The sequence below is a fragment of the Cordyceps militaris genome (assembly GCF_000225605.1).
Source record: "Cordyceps militaris CM01 unplaced genomic scaffold CCM_S00010, whole genome shotgun sequence".
NCBI classification, from domain to species: Eukaryota; Fungi; Ascomycota; class Sordariomycetes; order Hypocreales; family Cordycipitaceae; genus Cordyceps; species Cordyceps militaris.
Genome location: NW_006271978.1, coordinates 96,440 through 113,689, shown reverse-complemented (window position 1 = coordinate 113,689; position 17,250 = coordinate 96,440). Strand labels below are relative to the sequence as shown.

At 53.2% G+C, this 17,250-nt stretch overlaps 8 protein-coding genes across 8 annotated transcripts in view; 3 read left to right on the top strand and 5 right to left on the bottom strand.

Moving 5' to 3' along the window:
- Nucleotides 1–215: 215 nt before the first annotated feature.
- On the top strand, nucleotides 216–1,702 carry CCM_09614 (UBX domain protein, putative; the record flags this gene model as incomplete). Its single annotated transcript, XM_006674747.1, has 5 exons — nucleotides 216–302; nucleotides 371–671; nucleotides 707–947; nucleotides 991–1,141; nucleotides 1,208–1,702. The coding sequence occupies 5 exons, from the start codon at nucleotides 216–218 to the stop codon at nucleotides 1,700–1,702; spliced, it is 1,275 nt and encodes a 424-aa protein (XP_006674810.1).
- A 658-nt stretch (nucleotides 1,703–2,360) lies between these two features.
- Nucleotides 2,361–3,863, bottom strand: CCM_09613 (60S acidic ribosomal protein P1; the record flags this gene model as incomplete). Its single annotated transcript, XM_006674746.1, has 6 exons — nucleotides 2,361–2,407; nucleotides 2,475–2,607; nucleotides 2,719–2,793; nucleotides 3,103–3,294; nucleotides 3,345–3,643; nucleotides 3,743–3,863. The coding sequence occupies 6 exons, from the start codon at nucleotides 3,861–3,863 to the stop codon at nucleotides 2,361–2,363; spliced, it is 867 nt and encodes a 288-aa protein (XP_006674809.1).
- A 410-nt stretch (nucleotides 3,864–4,273) lies between these two features.
- On the top strand, nucleotides 4,274–5,863 carry CCM_09612 (uncharacterized protein; the record flags this gene model as incomplete). The annotated part of the gene is made up of 5 exons (XM_006674745.1): nucleotides 4,274–4,490; nucleotides 4,552–4,955; nucleotides 5,011–5,153; nucleotides 5,230–5,629; nucleotides 5,699–5,863. The coding sequence occupies 5 exons, from the start codon at nucleotides 4,274–4,276 to the stop codon at nucleotides 5,861–5,863; spliced, it is 1,329 nt and encodes a 442-aa protein (XP_006674808.1).
- Nucleotides 5,864–6,501: 638 nt separating this feature from the next.
- CCM_09611 (dihydroceramide delta(4)-desaturase) lies at nucleotides 6,502–7,761 on the bottom strand (the record flags this gene model as incomplete). The annotated part of the gene is made up of 3 exons (XM_006674744.1): nucleotides 6,502–7,170; nucleotides 7,244–7,522; nucleotides 7,600–7,761. 3 exons carry the CDS (start codon nucleotides 7,759–7,761, stop codon nucleotides 6,502–6,504), a joined length of 1,110 nt encoding a protein of 369 aa, XP_006674807.1.
- Nucleotides 7,762–9,095: 1,334 nt separating this feature from the next.
- CCM_09610 (neutral amino acid permease, putative) lies at nucleotides 9,096–10,753 on the bottom strand (the record flags this gene model as incomplete). Its single annotated transcript, XM_006674743.1, has 3 exons — nucleotides 9,096–9,367; nucleotides 9,429–9,781; nucleotides 9,843–10,753. 3 exons carry the CDS (start codon nucleotides 10,751–10,753, stop codon nucleotides 9,096–9,098), a joined length of 1,536 nt encoding a protein of 511 aa, XP_006674806.1.
- Nucleotides 10,754–12,283: 1,530 nt separating this feature from the next.
- On the top strand, nucleotides 12,284–12,700 carry CCM_09609 (uncharacterized protein; the record flags this gene model as incomplete). Its single annotated transcript, XM_006674742.1, has 1 exon — nucleotides 12,284–12,700. The coding sequence occupies one exon, from the start codon at nucleotides 12,284–12,286 to the stop codon at nucleotides 12,698–12,700; it is 417 nt and encodes a 138-aa protein (XP_006674805.1).
- A 479-nt stretch (nucleotides 12,701–13,179) lies between these two features.
- Nucleotides 13,180–14,635, bottom strand: CCM_09608 (uncharacterized protein; the record flags this gene model as incomplete). Its single annotated transcript, XM_006674741.1, has 4 exons — nucleotides 13,180–13,738; nucleotides 13,822–13,970; nucleotides 14,007–14,285; nucleotides 14,336–14,635. The coding sequence occupies 4 exons, from the start codon at nucleotides 14,633–14,635 to the stop codon at nucleotides 13,180–13,182; spliced, it is 1,287 nt and encodes a 428-aa protein (XP_006674804.1).
- A 414-nt stretch (nucleotides 14,636–15,049) lies between these two features.
- CCM_09607 (metalloprotease m41 ftsh, putative) overlaps nucleotides 15,050–17,250 on the bottom strand; it is a gene marked incomplete at both ends in the record, with an annotated part of 3,300 nt that continues 1,099 nt past the window's right edge. Inside the window, one exon of the mRNA XM_006674740.1 lies at nucleotides 15,050–17,230. Within this exon, the coding sequence (XP_006674803.1) occupies nucleotides 15,050–17,230 (2,181 nt within the window). The remainder of the gene's footprint in view (nucleotides 17,231–17,250) is intronic.

The following is a 17,250-nucleotide window of genomic DNA, read 5'->3' as shown; positions in this document are numbered from 1 at the left end:
AAGGCACTCACTGGCTGGCTGGCTGATGCTGAATATTCCTGTGCATCGTGCAGTAACACGTACAGTCTGCATTGCAGCCCTGCTGCCACGCCTTGCCCACACTGTCTTGCTGCTTGCATTCATGCGCCGCGGAATGAAAGCACCAGGCAATTGGCCAGCCAGCCACGCAATTGCGTTGACAGGTACTTTGTAACACCATTTACTTGAGACCACCGATGACAATTGATTGGTATTTGATCGGACTATCTAGCCAAGCCAATTCACGGCTCGCCAGCAGCACGCCCTACCCAGCCGACACCAATGTAAACCATTTTTATATAAAATTCATAAAATAATACATTCGAGCCGTAAAAACTCACTGACTAGGTAGGTACCTATTTACTCGATCTATTCGTCGCGGTGCTGCCTAGGTACCTACCCGCACTCCGCACGTCACTTGCCCCTCTGCCATCCATCAACTTCCACCTTACCCCACCACTTGACTGCACCCGAGCTTCGTTTGCCCAGTTCACGCAACACCACTGGCTTGCACACCAACCAGAAACACGCCACAATGCCTTCCGATCTAGATCAACTGCTCGATATGGGCTTTGATAAGACCCGTGCCGAATTCGCCGTCAAAAAGTCCGGAGGACGTATGATTCCCCGTCTGCCCTTCATTGCCCACTTCTGTGATGCCGGAAGCTAACACGAAGGCGTGATACAGTCCAGGGTGCCCTGCAATGGCTCGAAGATAATCAAGACAAGTCTATCGAGGAGATCCAGGCCGAAGCCGCGACAAAGGCAGCCGATGACGCAGAGGACGACGACACCAAAGCCCAGATTGCCGCGCTCGAGTCTGGCACTGCAAAGTCCCTAGTCTGCAACGAATGCGGCAAGAAATTCCGAACTCCCGATCTCGCCAGCTTTCACGCCAGCAAAACGCAAGTCTTTCTTACCTGTGCCTAGTGTGCCTTTTAACTTGCCGCCCATACTAACCCACTCCAACAGCGAGCATACCGACTTTTCCGAATCGACAGAAGAGATAGCCTCCCTGACCGAAGAGGAGAAGAAGGCCAAGCTCCAAGAGCTGCGCGAGCGGTTGCAATCCAAGCGCGCCATCCAGGCCGTCCAAGACAAGGAAGACCACAAGCGCAACGAGGTAAGAGGCCTCAGCCAACGGTGCGAGACGCGCTCACGGACACGCGACTGACGAGGAGCCCTCTAGCAAATTCGCCAAAAGTCTACAAAGGAGTCACAGGAAGCAAAGGAGGAACTGCAGCGCAAGGAGCAGATCAAGGAGGCCGCCCGCAAGCGCCAGGAGAAGCTTGACGACATCGAGGCCAAGAAGCGTATCAAGGCCAAGATTGAAGCCGACAAGGCCGAGCGCAAGCGCAAGGCCGACGAGCTCAAGGCCGCGCGGGAGGGTAGGGCACCAGAGCCCGCCGCGGCCACCACCGCCGCACCTCCTCCGCCCAGGCCCAAGGCCAACCACGCCGAGGCGCGCCTACGACTGCAGACGCCTACCGGCAACATTATGAAGACGCTGCCGGCCGAGACGACACTGTTTGAGCTGGCCGAGGCCTTGCAAACCGAGACGGGCACGTCCGTGAGCAGCTTCTCAACCACGTTTCCCCGCCAAACGTTCCAGGGCGATATTGACATGTCCAAGACGCTCAAGGAGGCGGGCCTCGTTCCCAATGCCTCTCTGATTGTCAAGTAGACTGTTCAGCCGCACTGTATTTAGATTTTATTTAGCAAGCATGTGGCAGGCGTTGAGAGTAGAAAGGTGAGAGAGTGCAGCAATTGAGTGGGTATGTGCTTTTACCCAGCTGTTTCCTGGTGGTATGGCGTCATAGGAGAAGTGGAAGGAAAAAGCAGAGGTAGACAGGAACAAAAAGAGTCAGCGACAGGCAGTCGGATGTTCATATTCCGATAGTAGCAGATACCATGATTCACACAGTATTTACGCCAAAAAACCCAACAACCGGCCTCACGGCATCACAAATCACGGTTTGCAGGGCCAGACACTTGTTATCTTCACTTTTTTTTTTGTTCAGTGCCATTTTTTTGTAACAAAAAAACAGACCAGCTCTGTTTCTCATGTTCTAACCCCGCGCGTAAAATAACTCCATTAAAAAAAGACGTGTCTTTCAAGAAGCATTTTCATCGCATTATCGTATGGAAGAAAAAGCTACTCTGCCCAAGGCACCCGCGCAGGGATACGTCGTGGTTGCCCTCCTTTTTTCCCAAAAAAAACCTGTATCGAGTCGATTGTCTCGTAAATGCCGAAGCCATGCAGTGGAAAAAAAGTCTTAATTACAAAAGGAAGCAAAGAAAACAGTTCGTCGTAGGCTTTTTGTTGTGGGTATTTTGGTTCTTTAGTCGAAGAGACCGAATCCCATGTCCTCGTCGGACTCTTCCTTCTCTGTACCCGAGATACGTTAGCGCTGTCGCAATGGCGGGGATGCATTCTCTGTAGAGAATTGTCTTACCCTCCTCCTTGGCCTCCTCAGCGGGAGCGTCAGCAGCAGCAGTGGCAGCAGCAGCGCCACCGGCAGCGGGGGCGGCACCACCACCAGAGCCGACGTTGACAAGGAGATCCTTGACGTCCTTGCCCTCAAGAGCCTGCGCAGCGAAAAGAATCCAGTTAGCGTGTCGTGTTCGTCAATACTCGCTCGGGGTACGTTGGGGTCGCGCTATGATGTAGGAAGCGCGGGGTCATCGGGTAGGTTGTACCTTGGCGAAGATGGAAGTCCAGATGGGCTCAACCTCGACGTTGGCGGCCTTGATCAGAGCCTGGAGCTTGTCGGCCTGAAGAGAGTTAGTATGGGGCTTCGCAAGGTGGTGGCGGCAGTCGGGTTGTGTTCGTCATCGCAATGTTTCGTGTCGCATATGAAGTGGGAGAAGAAAAGACGGGGCCATATGTTCAGAATGGCTGCGCTCAAATTCAATCGGACCCGGCGCGAAGGAAAATGTATCAATTGCCCAACAGTGTCGTCGATTCTTCAGCCCAGCCACGAAGATTTTTGGCCTCGTCTTTAATTCCCCAAATCACAGATGACCAATATTTGTCGAATCCAGAATATCACAACCCGTGTTTCCGCCGATATTGAAACATACGGTGATATCGATGCCATCGTCGGCAAGGATGAGGGCCGCGTAGGAAGAAGCGAGCTCGGGGGTGGACATTGTGACGGTTGGGTTGTGGTGATGTTGTGGTTGAACGTGCAAGAGAAAAGAGAGGGTTTCGACGTTCCAGAGGTCGGCAAATCCGTTGGTGGGCTGAAGGTGCTCGTGGCTCCTCCCTCTCGCCTGTAAAAGCGGGCCAGCTAGGGCCACAAGAATAAAATCACTAGGCTCACGGGTGAAATGCCCACAGAAAGGGCTTGAAGACCTAAAAGTGGGATGGTAAGAATAATTTTTCCGTACTGCCGACGAGAAGCCACAAGGGATTGGGGATGTGGCTCGGCCGGGTGGAGGCATGTGGCTTGAGTCCAAGGAGAATGAGCGTCTCCGCCTTCGGTGAGTATGTCATGGTCCTGATTGGCTGGCAAGGACGCACCAGTAAAGATTGGGTCTCGAAATCCACTGGATGCTTGCAGCAACACGATGAACCAGTCAGGCAAGCAAAGCGTCTGCTCAATATAATGACTGCGCATTCCTCGTATGATATGTTCAATTTTCATATCAAAACTTACCGAAATCAAAGCAATATGGAAACTCCCAATATTATCAAAGATTTAATTCAGCCATCGCTCACGTGCCAGTTGCCAGTCAACAGTGTACCGGGGTTGCTGCAGAGCTCGGTCCACTGAAGATCCCCGCTGTACCAGCCGCATCTGCGGCCCAAAGTTGCAGCATCCGCTGCTTGCGCCAGTCATTATTGAAGACCGAGTACATTTGTTCCGGTCAACCATTGACGCTTAGGCGCATCTGCACATTCCGGCAGCGCACTCCTGTTTGAATATTTCATTTCTGACTGCATCTTCATTGTACCAATCCTGGGCAGCCCGACGCGAAGTACAGCACGACCATGCCGCGCTAGAGTCTTTTGCCCCTCCGCCTTCCCAACAAGTGAACTTGATACTTTACCCCACGCCACCCTCCAACTCTCCTCGGAAGGCCAGGAACCTTTTCCAGAGTCTTCTTTCAACATCACCTCCCCTCCCTCGCGAAGCCAGTCTCCTCCCTTCCTCTATTTCTTCGCCGCCTAATCGGTTTGCGACCTTGATACACATGGTATTATAGTTTGGCCGCACCAGCAACCAGCTGCCTCACCTCGAAAAAAAAAATGGAAACCCCCGCGATCCCGATGCCGCGCGATGCCCGCGAGCTCGCCGTCCTGCAGCGCCTCACCGAGATTCGCGATCAGCTCCTCCTGCTCAAGCAGGACAGAACCACCTATATTCGCAGTCAAGATATCTTGCCCCTCTACGACCAGACCATTGCGCAGGTCAAGGAACTCATTGCCAGCCGCGCAGAGACCGGCGCCGCCGACGAGAATAGAGGTAAGAAGAGCGCGCTGCCAATGACCGATGACCGCGCATGCTAACTCGGCACTTTTCTTAGTTGACAAGGTGCTTGAGGGCTGCTTCCAGCTCCTCTCGCTCTTCTACCTCACCATCGGCCGCAACGAAGAGGCCCCTGCTACATATGCGCTTACGTCAACGATCAAGAGACTACTCGATCACCTCATGGAGGCAAACTTGTACTCCGCCAAGGATCTCGAGAGCCTTCAAGCGACACTGGAGCAGCTTTCTACAAACATAAGCCGCTCGAGTAACCCCGACACTCCAGGGCCGCAGCACTCGCCATACCTGTTGGAACTCTTGTCGAAGCGTGTCGAGCGATGCACCGCGACGCTAGGCAAGCTGCAGAAGCGTTTGAACACTCTGGACGAGGCTTCACTCCCCACCTACGAAAAGCTGATTTCTATTCTTCGTTCCATCTCGTATGCAAATACCAGATCCAAGGTGAGTCAACGATGCTTGCCTAATAGCTATAGAGACGAGACTAATGGGCGCCCAGTTCTCCTCCACCGAAGTTCAGAAGCTGCAGAAGCAGTTGCATGAGATTGGCGAGAAAAACAACGGAGGAAAATTCTGCGTCGCGGGTTCGGAATCACCAGGAGCTGCCACTATGCAGGAAGTTTATGACAAGTGCTCTCGCTGGTCCGAGATTGTGCTAGAACGGCAAGTCAATCCCACTTTCTAGGAACAACTGATGGCTTGCTAACAACCTATACAGGAAGGGAGACGTGCCTGAATCCTTCCGCGAAACGTACCGCACCCTAGTCGGCATCCGGAACGAGCTGGAGAAGCTCGCCCTCACACAGGCCTGGTCCCTCCGCGAGACGGATCTTTATGATTTTCAGCGCAAGCTCGACAAGATTGACGAGAGCCGGCAAAACGGCAATTTCTTCGACCACAAGCAGCGCCCCGCTGATCTGTGGACGCAGCGCACCATGTTGTACCTGATTCGGCGCAGCTACGCGTACATTTACTCGTTTATCCTGTCCTCGGAGCCGGTCTCGGAGGCGCTTCTGCCTATTTACAACCAGCTGCAGACGCTCAAGCGCTGCCTGATTGAGGTGAAGAACAATGGCGGTGTTTCGTCTGTGCGGGAGCTGTATCCGTATAGCATGAAGGTGCGTCCCCTAAACAAAACAGCAACCCTGGGCTTCGAGAATGATGAGAAAGTGACTAACAACTTGTAGCTTGCCTCTTTGGATAATATGCGCGTCGATGGTAAATTTGTCGTCAATGGCGATATTCCCGAGGGCCAAAGCAGTGTGTCGGAGCTGCTCGCCGAGTGTTTTGATTTGAACTATGACTTGCGCGTAGCTGCCGACGAGGACATTGCGAGCGGCGCGAAGCAATGACTATTTCCTAAAGCCTGAGCGACGTTGTTTCTTTGTTGTTTCTTTTGCGGTATTGCCTCTGCTACGTTATGCAATCGATTTCCTTGGATAGTTACACAAGCTCAATGGCGGGGCATGTACCAAGGTGACAGAGACTGTTTTATAAGACTTGGAAAGGGGCTTATCCAGCAATGGGGGAGTACGATGACCCTGGCCGGGCCGGGCCGGGCCGTACTCGTGGCACCTTGATTTTTGACTGTTTTGCGCGGAGGAAAATTTGCTGCACCATGGTTTCCTATAGTAAGTATCGTTATCCGCTGGGCATTCAAACCCAGCTACCTAGGCATGTCACAGGGCGTTGACGTTGTCTTGACTCTGACCTTGTAAATGCTACTTGATATTGATATTTGAAATCATAACATTCAATGCTCCGTATTGTACTCGAGTTTTCTGGAATTCCCTATCCTGTATTAATTCAAGGCTCTGATTGCTCCAATTATATAGAATCATATACCATCTGCCAGTGGTACTCAACGAAGAGATTAAAAAGGTTCTACAGACACAACTAACTACTAAGAAGACAACTCGTTTCATGACGCCTGTAGCAAAGAAAAAAACAAGGCGGGCTTTCTTTTTCCACAAAAAGTTCTTCAAGTAGTCTACGCTTGAATTTCACTCTCCTTCCAGCTCACAGCGCCACCGACGACACGGCCGCCATTTTGGCGCTTGACGCGGCAGTTCATACCAACGCTGTCGTCCCAGATGAAGCGCCAGATGGCGTAGACCCAGCTCTCGTGGCGGGGGAGGTCGTCGTAGAACTCGCTGGCGATGCGGTTGACCTTGTGCAGGCGCGTCCAGGGGACGGCGGGAAAGTCGTGGTGCTCGTTGTGCAGGCCGACGTTGTAGGTGAGCCAGTTGAGGGGCCCGTAGTAGGAAAAGGTCTCGGGGACGGGGACCTTGTTGGCCGGGTCGCGCTGGGCGGGCGTGACCGTCTCGTACACGTAGTGCTCGGCGATGAAGTGGCCGGCGACGGGGTGCAAGCTGCCGGCGAGGAAAGACGAGAGCACTAGGTAGAGCAGCGCCTTGGACGAGGCGAAGTGGACGAGGACGGCGTCAAAGGCGACCTGGACGGCAATGTTGAGGGCGTGGATGCGCGTGAGGGGGACGCGGTAGACGGTCATGGGCCGGATGGCGTAGAAGAGGATCTGAAAGGTGCAGAAAAAGGTCTTGCCAAAGATGGAGTCGAGGAAGAAGGCCTCGAGGGCGGTGGGCAGATCGGTGTCGAGGCCGTCGACGCCGAGCGACTTGTGGTGCGTCAGGTGGTAGGGCTAAACGGCTGCCATGTTAGCTTTGCGCACAGAAGGAGAAAGGGTGAGAGCGCGGGAAATTGGAGTTCCATACTCGGAAGGAAGCGCTGTAGGGGATGCCGATGGGCAGGTTGGCAAAGATGGCGAGGACGCGATTGGCGGTGGCGTTCTTGAAGGCCAGGTTGTGCGAGATTTCGTGGATGGCGAGGAAGAGGTTCTGGTTGGCCGTGGCACCAATCACGTAGGCGATGGCCCAAAACTTCAAGGACCAAAAGGGCGTCGATTGCAGGTAGACGGCGAGGGCGACCTGGAGGGCGACGACGCCGGCGACGACATATTTGGTGAGAGGCTCAGGGCCGCAGAGCTTTGTGATCTGGGGGAAGAAACAGTTGTCAGTATTGCAAGAAGGGGTTATAGTTCTGTTCGGTATTCCACTGGGGGTTGTCGTACCTCGGGGTGCTTCTTGATAATCTGCAGACGTCTCGTCCGGTGCGGCTCTTCAGTATATGTCCAGAAAAAGTCCTTGGGGCCATTCGCGTCGGTCCTCGTCTCGGTCGGCGCCGCCAGCGTCTGTTGTGCGGCGGCTTTTTGGCCAGCGGCTGTTTTCGACATTGTCCTCGTCGCTACAGCCATTTGTGCTTGTGAAGAAAATCCCCGAGGTGTAGCGCAACCAGGATTCTCGATTTTTTGTTTTTGTTGAAGGGGGGGCTAAAGTCGGTAGGTAGCTAATTTTAGCCCTAGGCGGCGAAGCGATGGACGGACGGGTAATCGAGTATTCGGCGCGGGGACCGCAATTGAGGAATGTGCGGTGCGCAAGGACGTCAGGGACAGTGGTGTGTTTCGTTTGTATTGTAGGATATAGAATGGAATGCGAAATGGCAGAGGGGGGTTGGAGTAGATATTAGGGATAAAAAGGAGCACGTAATAAAGTGTTGAAGAGTGGTTGGCTTTCTGGTTAGCTGGCTTCTGTGAGAGTTTGGTGGGGAATTTCGGGGACGAGCAGGGGGCAATTTACACTTTACTGGTGCCTGGGACGCAGTGCTGAAGAGGGGCAACTCGCCACACTACAGCCACACAAGCACTCACAAGCGCCACAACTCACCACAGAAGATGGATTATCAAGAATAATAATCGTTTATACAGTGATAAATATATAATTGGAAAAGGGAGTCCAAGCACGAGCCGCACCGGACGAGACGTCTGCAGATTATCAAGTAATAGAAAATGTGCTTTTTTGCCTCTTTGCACACTTGCCTATAACAGTACAGGTAAGTATTCGTACATACTACGAAAAGTAATAACAATCTGCAGAATGGCGCGAGTTTCCATTGTTTTAGCGCACCGCAATTCAGGAGCAGACGGAAGAAAGGATCGGTGGGGTCATTTCTAGTGGGGGATGACGCTGCATCTCAATTTTCCAATTGCCCATCTGCTGATTCGGCATCTCAAGCGCCGGTCAACAAGCATTATTCAGTATCATTTAAACATATGTTCTGACAAGGGGCTTCTTAATCCGCCTTTGCCAGATGGCAAGGCTAGCCATCTCCGCTGACCTATGCTTCGTTGCAGCACCCCAAAGTTGACATGTCTTGTAACTACGACTCGACTGAATGTCCCCGTGGCAGACGTGCCGAATCGCAGGACAAGGCCATCAAAACATCAGCCATGGATATCAAGTACAAAGCACGTCACATCACACACACACACACACATACTACACTCGCTACTACGCCATGTCTACGACTGGATCCACAGAGGCTGGGGCACCAAATGGTCCCGGATGTATTCAAATATCGCATCGGCCTCGTCCTCGGCCTGAGAATCGTATACGCAGCTACTGCTGCCCACCTTGTGGTTGCCCGCTGCATCCATGGCACCAAGTACTCCCCATCATAAAACGCGTGTCATGACAAAAACAATATACCAACAACATATGTACAACCGCCTCACGAGCCATTGGTAGCACATGAAAAGACACCGGGCACCTCATGCGCCTCAAACGAGTCAATGATGCCCTGCACACTGGCATATGTTCCCACCGTCAGGAACATGACACCAATGAGAATGATGAGCACATTGAGGCCGTTGGAGGCCCAGTCGATGATCTTGTTCTCCTTCTTTCCGTCTTGCCGATCCACATGGCGCATGCGAAAGTAAGCCACGCCCCAAAAGATGAAGCCAAACCAACTGTCAAACAAAGAAGACATGACCGAGAGAACTGCGTTGCCATGTTAGTCGATGCGACGTCAAATATCGCCTCTGAGGGGAAAAAAACTTACGCGACGAGAAGAAAGGAATCACCTGCGAGATGAGAAAGGCAGCGATCCAGGTGATGAGGAGAATGCCAGCCCACGAGCCCCATCCCACAACAGTGTGGTCGTTGAGATGGCGAGAATTGCGGAAGACGCGGAAGAAGACGAACCGACAGGTGACGGATGCGTATAGGCAACCCAAGAAAATAAGCGTGGGTATCATAAATGAGAATGAAATCTTCTTGTACAAGTCTTGGAGAGACCCAAACGCCGGCGCAGTCATGTAGTTGTTGCCAACAAAGACGTACATGACTGCTCCGACAACGCAAAAGACGATAATTTCCGCAATGGTGCATGCCCACAGTGACTTGGGAAACTCACTATTATACAACGTTAGCAACATGATCAGCAGCACTCGGATGGCAGGCACGCTGTACTCACCGAGGGTCGCGCATTTCCGCAATGAAGCTAGGCAGCGTAATCTGTCCGATAAAGGTGTAGCTAATGTTGAGGAAAGCGGCCATGCCCTGGACGAAAGTGACGCTCGCGTTGGGGAACAAATCGTAGACGACGTCGCCGCTGCCAGCCTTGGCAGGAGGACCGCTCTGAACGGCGGAAAAGACGGCAGCCAAAACAACAGAAATGAATGTAAAGGCAGCGGACGCGGTGCCAAGCTTTGACATCATTTCAAAGGTGCGAGGCAGAGACCCGATCCAGCAGATAAATGTGACCAAAATGGAGAATTCGACAGTGCGGCAGCCACCAATGGTGTCGCTTTCCGTCATGGTGTTGATGTACTTGGCTCCCACCAGGACGTGGAGGCCCTGGATAAAGGTGTTGTTGAGGACAAACATGACGGCCGTAGCCCACCAGGCCCATTCCTTGCCCCAAAATAGCGTCTGTCCCAGATCGCAGACATCGCGAATCTCGGGGTGGCGGAGGCAAAATTTCCACAAAATCAGGCTCGTATACTGAACAAAGGCGGCAACAACGACTGTCAAGATGAGTCCGGGGATGAGACCAAGATAGCGGTACGACCAGGGGAAGCTCATGATAGCCAAGCAAATGTACTCGCTAAACAGCAGAGCCGCCGTTTTTTGCCAGGAGCACGTGCGGTACTGGATAGCAGCGCCGTCCTCGGCCGCCAGCTGACGATCGAGGATCTCCGAGGCGGTTTCGCTGTGCTCCGCTTCATCGTTCTTCAGGTAGTCTGGTATCGGCGCAATGCGGGAGCCAACCACGACATTCTTGCCACCAAAGAGGGAGGCCCATCGAGATGAACTGGTCGTGGTGGCGGTATTGACGGCCTCGAGGTCCGGAGGCGAGGCCGCTTTCAATGATTTTTCCGACATTGTAAGGTGCGATTGGCTGTCGTCTGCTTGGGTCCGAGATGCTTGGCTGGAGGAGGGAGCGACAGCGAACTAGTCAATTTGGAGCATTCGCGACTCGATTTAAATGGTTCAAATCGACGACGGGGAGCGTACCAGGACTACTTGGAAGAAACCTGACGGGGCCGAAGGGGGGGTTATATACAGGCGACAAAGATGGTGCTCGTCTGCATACCTATGCAACTGTATTTTTCATCAATTGCAAAAAGGTTAAAAAATAACCGGTCCGGGGTTGGAGGTGAGACCGTAAGCGGTTCAGTGTGCAGGGAATGAAAACGGAATTGCAAGACAACGAGACCAAACCGGGGCGTCGCCAAGTTTAAAAACAACGTTTTCAAACGTGGACTGCATTCCATGCGAAAAATAGCCGGTGTCTCACTTCGCCAGCGAGTACCTACCAACAAGCAGCCTTCTGGCGGTCTTGCAGGTCTTGCAGGTCTTGCAGGCTAAACCCAAGTTTGCGATGGAGAGGGTGATGATGTCTTGAGCGCGCCCCTGTAAAGGCGCCCCCGAGGAACCCCCACAGTGGGCTGCGCCATGTGGATATGGCGTCGCCGGCGTGGCTGCTGAGGCTTTGCAAAGTTTTCTATACAGTGCACCAGTTTCGCTGCTTTCTCTCCGGGCTTGGCTTGCTTGGCTGGACTTGGAGGAGCGCCTCGCCAAGTCGCTTCGTCCCGGATGCGCTGTCGATGTGTGTGCTTGGCGAGGCTTCAGGTGGCGGCGTGTTGGGACGAACATGGCAGTGTTTTATTGACACAATATGACCTGCACCTTGAGCGCAGCACAGTGCCCATTTGTACTGCCCTGTAGTGGCGCCGGGGTGGCTCAAGGCTATCTAGGTACAAAACCAGGCTGGCAAAAGCTAGCAACCCAGATTAGCACAAAGTTTAGTGAGATGGGCGGCGCATGAGAAACAAGTGCGGCGGCGAGTAGGCTGGCCGAGAAGAGACGGACAAGAAAAGATGCCGCAACTAACTTAGTACCTATTTATTCGTACAGTGGGTGTACGTACTGTAGATGCACCAGTTATTACTGGCCCACTGCTCATTTTGTGTTTCCCGTTCGTTGGCTAGGCTGGTCTTCGTATCGAATCATATCGCTAGACGAGCTGGATGACATTGCCACGACGTAGACAGGATACTAATAGGCTTTTCATTTGTCGACAGGACGGAAGAACTGGAGATGTATGATGGAGTCTCTGTTGTGTGAAAAACTGAAATTTCGCTCCAGTATTTGGCAGCTGGCGTGACAGCTGGCAGGCACGACCAAAAGGTAGTAAGTATCACCCCACTACAGGTTAGTAGGTAGTTACATACAAACGGGCAACCAAGAGGAAACCATCTTCATGTGATGGATGCTTCAACTTGATCGTCATTTTGTGTCGTTGTACTCGGTTCGTCCTTCAGGGCTCCGGGCTAGCCGGCACATGGCCAAAGAAGGATAAGAAGCTCGCTGCTAACCCTTCTCCTCGCTAGCATCAACTTGGCAGCAAACATGTCACGCACCTGGACTTCAAACCAGAACGCCCGTCCCGTCGTCGCTATCCCATCACGCCATCCGCCCAACAGCCTACAGGTGCGTTATCACAGCGACGACCGCCCGTCAGCAAGCCCGGCCAACCAGCTCCGCAGCACTAAAAGCACGTCATCGAGGGCCCGGGAGTCGGAATTCAGCGGTTTCATCAGAGACAAGGACCGTCGGCCCTTCTTCTTTATGCCATATATATCTGTTAACTATTGCGTGCGTCGCGCGCGTCAATACATGTTCAGACGTACGACGGAATACAACCTTGTTCCAAAGTGCGATTGCGATTCCGCAGATTCCCATGCTTCCGCCCCATGGCGGACCCCGGTCGTTGATGATTTACCCATGTGTACTGCATTAAAACTCTCGGCTTCCCCATTGCGTTAATTTGATGTTGGTGAATGGTGTAGTCGAACAGAGGCATTAATATTCTCGTTATGGGTATTTTCTTAAGTTAGTCCCATATTGCGAGGTGGCGGATATACCAGTAGTGCTCGGAGGCGCTGGCTTACCGCAGATATCTCCGATTGCGGGGATGTCTTAGCCAGAATCGGGTTCAACACCACCACCAGTCATACATATCCAGCATAGCAGAGATCGACGAGCGCCTCAGCATCATCGACTGGTAGTCCTGTCAATCTGGGCGTCGCGCGTTCGGCATTTGCGGCATACTCGGCGACATGTGCGAGAAAACTCACTTCAAGGGCATCAGCGCCGCCGTGTCGGCCATGGAAGGCTTCCTGGCCGGCTACAGCCCCGTCAGTGACACGCTCGCTGCATGTCACAATCGCCGCGCGCGGGGAGTCCCCTGCCCGCGCCTCTCGAAGCGGCCCGCGATGCCATGACGCTCGGCGTGCAGTGTATTGTCAGAGGTTGGTTGGGAACAGGATAAAGCGCGGTTCCAAAAGAGCATTCTCGCATCTCTCTTCACTACGTAGCTTCTCGGAGAGGGGGCTTTCCGCAAGCACATGAGTCCTTTCAGTCTTGATAGCCTCATGGAGCATTTGATCATTACAGATATGGCACACTACACTACTGGGCTTGCGATCCAGATATCCAGCAACAAGGTTGTTGAGGGAGCTGCTGTTGGATCCGAGCTGCGTTGTGCGTGCCTTCGGGCGTGATAAACGTGCTGCGGATGTCAATGTGACTCTTGTGGCCGTACTGTGGTCGCGCGGAAAAGAGTCGAGGTACAGGTACCCGACCAAGTCGAAGCGGGCGTCCTGTGCGTCGTCGTTCAGGACGATCAAGGCGTAGACGTTGGACTGTGGCGAATTTGAGGAAGAAGAGAGCTTCAAACAGGTAGAGGAGTCGGGAGAGACAGCCTGCAAAGGGAAAGGATTCGGCGAACTTGGCCGTCCCGACGTTAAAGCCAGCCTAGACAGCGAGCTCCTTGTAGGACAGCTCATCCCGGAGAAGTAGCTTCTGAAAGCGTGATGCATTGCTCAACGAGGTGCTTCCCCTCGATGGCACCCAATGAATGGATGTGGCCGTGGCAAATATCATACAAATTGTCCTTCATGGTATGCACGAACTGCAGCGCCTTGGCCGTGGAGACGCGCTGGTACGGCTCGCGATATTCTGCCCAGCTCTTGGGGCCCAGAAGAAGGGCCAGTAGATGGCAAAGCAGCACAATCTCTTTGAGGAGCACATCATTCTTCCCAGCGACCCGTTTCCCATAGTCCATTCACACCTTGCGGCGCGTCTCCGTGCTGTCGGCGCTCTTCATCACGGCGTTGATATTAGGCTGTCGCCGATCAGCCCAGCGTAACTCGCCATCCACTTTCAAGCGTTCGAGTATGGGCTGTGGAACTCCAAGGAGATCGTCCACTGTGAGCCATATCCCAGATGTCTCGCTGTCCAAGTTTGCAATATCCTCTTTGAGTGTGGGTAGAGCAGCGTGGGTCTCCTGGACATGCGCGGTGGAATTCGCAAGGCCAAGACTGAGCTCATTAAACTCGTGGCGGACGCGCTTCAAACGGAGTTGCTCTTGTTGGTAGAGGACTCCTTTCTGCGCCACACAGCGTCGACGGCCCGAAACTGCCGGGCGGCATCGGTCATGGTCTGGCTGAACCGGAGCGAGGCTGTGCGGGTGTCCGCTCGGGGTGAGGTCGAGCGGAACCAGTCCAGCCGGGTGGCGCGCTGGCTCCGGGCCTTCTCGTTGCGGAGGATGGGCAGGATAGCGTTGGCAAACGTGGCGCGCTCGGCGGCAGCGGCGACCCACTCGGCCGAGGGCGGCGATGAGCTCGGTGACCTCGCTTGCGAAGAAGATGGTTCTATGTCAAAGTCTATGGGTGGCTGCGGCGATTCCCTCATGCCCATGATGGATGGCGGTGAACAGCTGACGCTTCTCTAGACTTGACGGCGCAGAGTGCAACTAAAGGCGTCTCGCACTAACAAATCGGCTGTGAGATTCCAGGTCGGACTGCTTCCAGCTCTCGTACATGTCCTTTGGGCTTCTGGTTTGGAGCATGTATTTTTTGTGATCTTGTTACCGCAGCCATCTGCTTGCCACGAGCCGCGGTTCCTCAGATCGGACCTGGGGATAACGTCAAAATCACCTCAAAATCATCTCAGACAAGCGGATTAAAATAGGACATTGGAAAAACGATAAAAGAGCTATGGCAATACTGAAAATGGCTCGAGCCATTGGCAACCAATCTGGCAGACAACGATGCGCTTTGTTCTCTACTGGTATTTCTCTGCTACAGCGTTTTGTCTCCAGCGAATAGTTAATTAAGACAGGTTACTTCGCAACTTCCGAACCTCGCGATTGAAAGTAAGCGCCTCCTTTTGGCTCTTGGCGGATTCGTCGACCCGCCAACGCTTCCGATTCGACGACATCGGCATTAGCGGCATTAGCGGCATTCGTTGCTCCGGGAAGGTCGCTCTCTCAAAATCGATCAGCATAACCCGATCATTTCTGCTATCCCACAAGATGTTATCGGGTATTGGGTCGCAGTGTAAAACACCACACTTCTGCACAGCTCGCAATGAGAGCTCGGCCTTGCGGATTAGCGGATCACGACGTTCAGGGCATTGCCTTATAGTTCTCGCAATTGGAGCCCCGACATAGCTCATAAGCATTAAACGCGCAATTTGCACGATGCCGTCATAGTAAAACAAAGGAACATCCAGCCCACCCAACACCACAGGTACGTGTGTACCCTGTATATCAGTCAGATGAGCGTATACAGATTCTTCATGCTTAGAACCAGCGACAAATTCTGCCGGCACGCCTTTGCCAACAAAAGTATATCCGTGGGAGAGCAGGGTCACTTTAAATAAAGCGCCGCGAGTTCCATGCGTGTGAAGTGATTTGCACCCTAGCTGTGTATCTGAATGCAGATCCTGAGGGCAGAATTGCTCGGATAATCGACGAATAAGCGCGGCTGGGTTCAATCGATGCCGATCGACGCCATGATCCGATGCATTTGGACAAGTCGGGTCTAGTGGAGCTTGTGTTCTTAAGCCCCGCAGACAACGCTGTGTGCAGTACTCCCGGACTGTTTCTGTGGTACTTGTAACTCTCGAAGCTTCAGTGGCAGCCCGGCGACTCGAGGAGTTGGCAGCTCCTGGCTCACGGGGGCTTCGGCTCGGTGTATTGGGATCGAACCCCCCGTCCGAATTTTCATCGTCGTCCGATGGTATGGTGTGCTGTAGAGGGTTGCAAGAAGCCACGCCGGCTAGAATAGGTCTTGACCTTGTCCTCACTGGGGACATGCGCAAATATTTATCTCGGCTCCGAGTCGCGGGCTTAAAGTCGGAAGCTGGGATGTCTTTCTCTTCAATTTCGCCTAAAATATCGTCATATACCATCTCCCATCTCTTCAATTTCGCTTCCGCCCACTTAATCCAACCATTGTCCCGTGGGGTGGTTTGCAGCGCACGAAGAGTGAAGGCCAAGACTTGGCCCAAAGCAGTGAGGTGCAGGCGGTTGTCACCATCTGGATCGGCTGTCCAGCCGGTGGATTCGCCAACGTCTTCTTTCGGGACAGAAAGATAGTAGTATGCGGTGTTCGGCTTATCACGCTTCACATATATATATATGAATGCTTCTCCAGTGCAAACGTAGCCAACTTCGATACCGCCTGTGACCATGTACGAATAAAGCTGGGTGATGACTGCCGCAACGACCCGCCGGCAAGTGATCTCGGGGGTCTCATTTTCTTGGAGACGGACTATATCATCCAGGTCCATGTCGACAAGGCCGGCCTTGATGTGCGCTAGAGAAAGCTTGTGAGGCGCCTTGTACTCAACGATAAAAGAAGGTATTCTCTCGGATATGCCCTTGTTGTACACACAGAACTGATCCGCCTTGGGTCGCGCGACCTTTTGCTGCCGGGATTTCTGATGGCTGTCTTGGCGGGTTGCTGCAGGGAGGGATGCCGTCCCTTCCGATTTCGCGGCAAGGCGTCCAGATCGCCGTAGGGGAGCTGGCTTCAGACTCATAGAGCTCATATCCGTCACAAGTATTCTCTCGTCCGTCAAAGTATTCGCATGGTTTTCGAATGCAACATCTCCCTTTAGTTGAAATGTCTCTCTAAGTCGAGTGTTTGTGTGTAGCTGTTTGATGACTGACGCAACACGCATCTCAACTGTTTGCCGTTCAAAGTACCCTAGATCAAGCTCCGAGCTTAGACTCCGCTGTCGCAGGTCTCTGCCGTTGTCCTCCAACACCAGCAGCGGCGTAAAGTGGCGCTCGGTGACGAAATCAGCGTTCATCAGCGTCTTCCATATCTTAGATTGCTCCAGTGGGAAATTGCTCCATTCTCGAATGTAGTCTGGGCGGAGTTTCTGTTCGGCGTTCGCGGGGTCACCCTTTGTTGTGATTTTTTTGTCTTTCTGGACATCTAGACCAAGAAAGAGATGTTGGTGGCACGCGTCAAGGAACTCTGGAAGCGTTGTGTTCTGGGTCTGCTGGGTCTGAAGCCTCA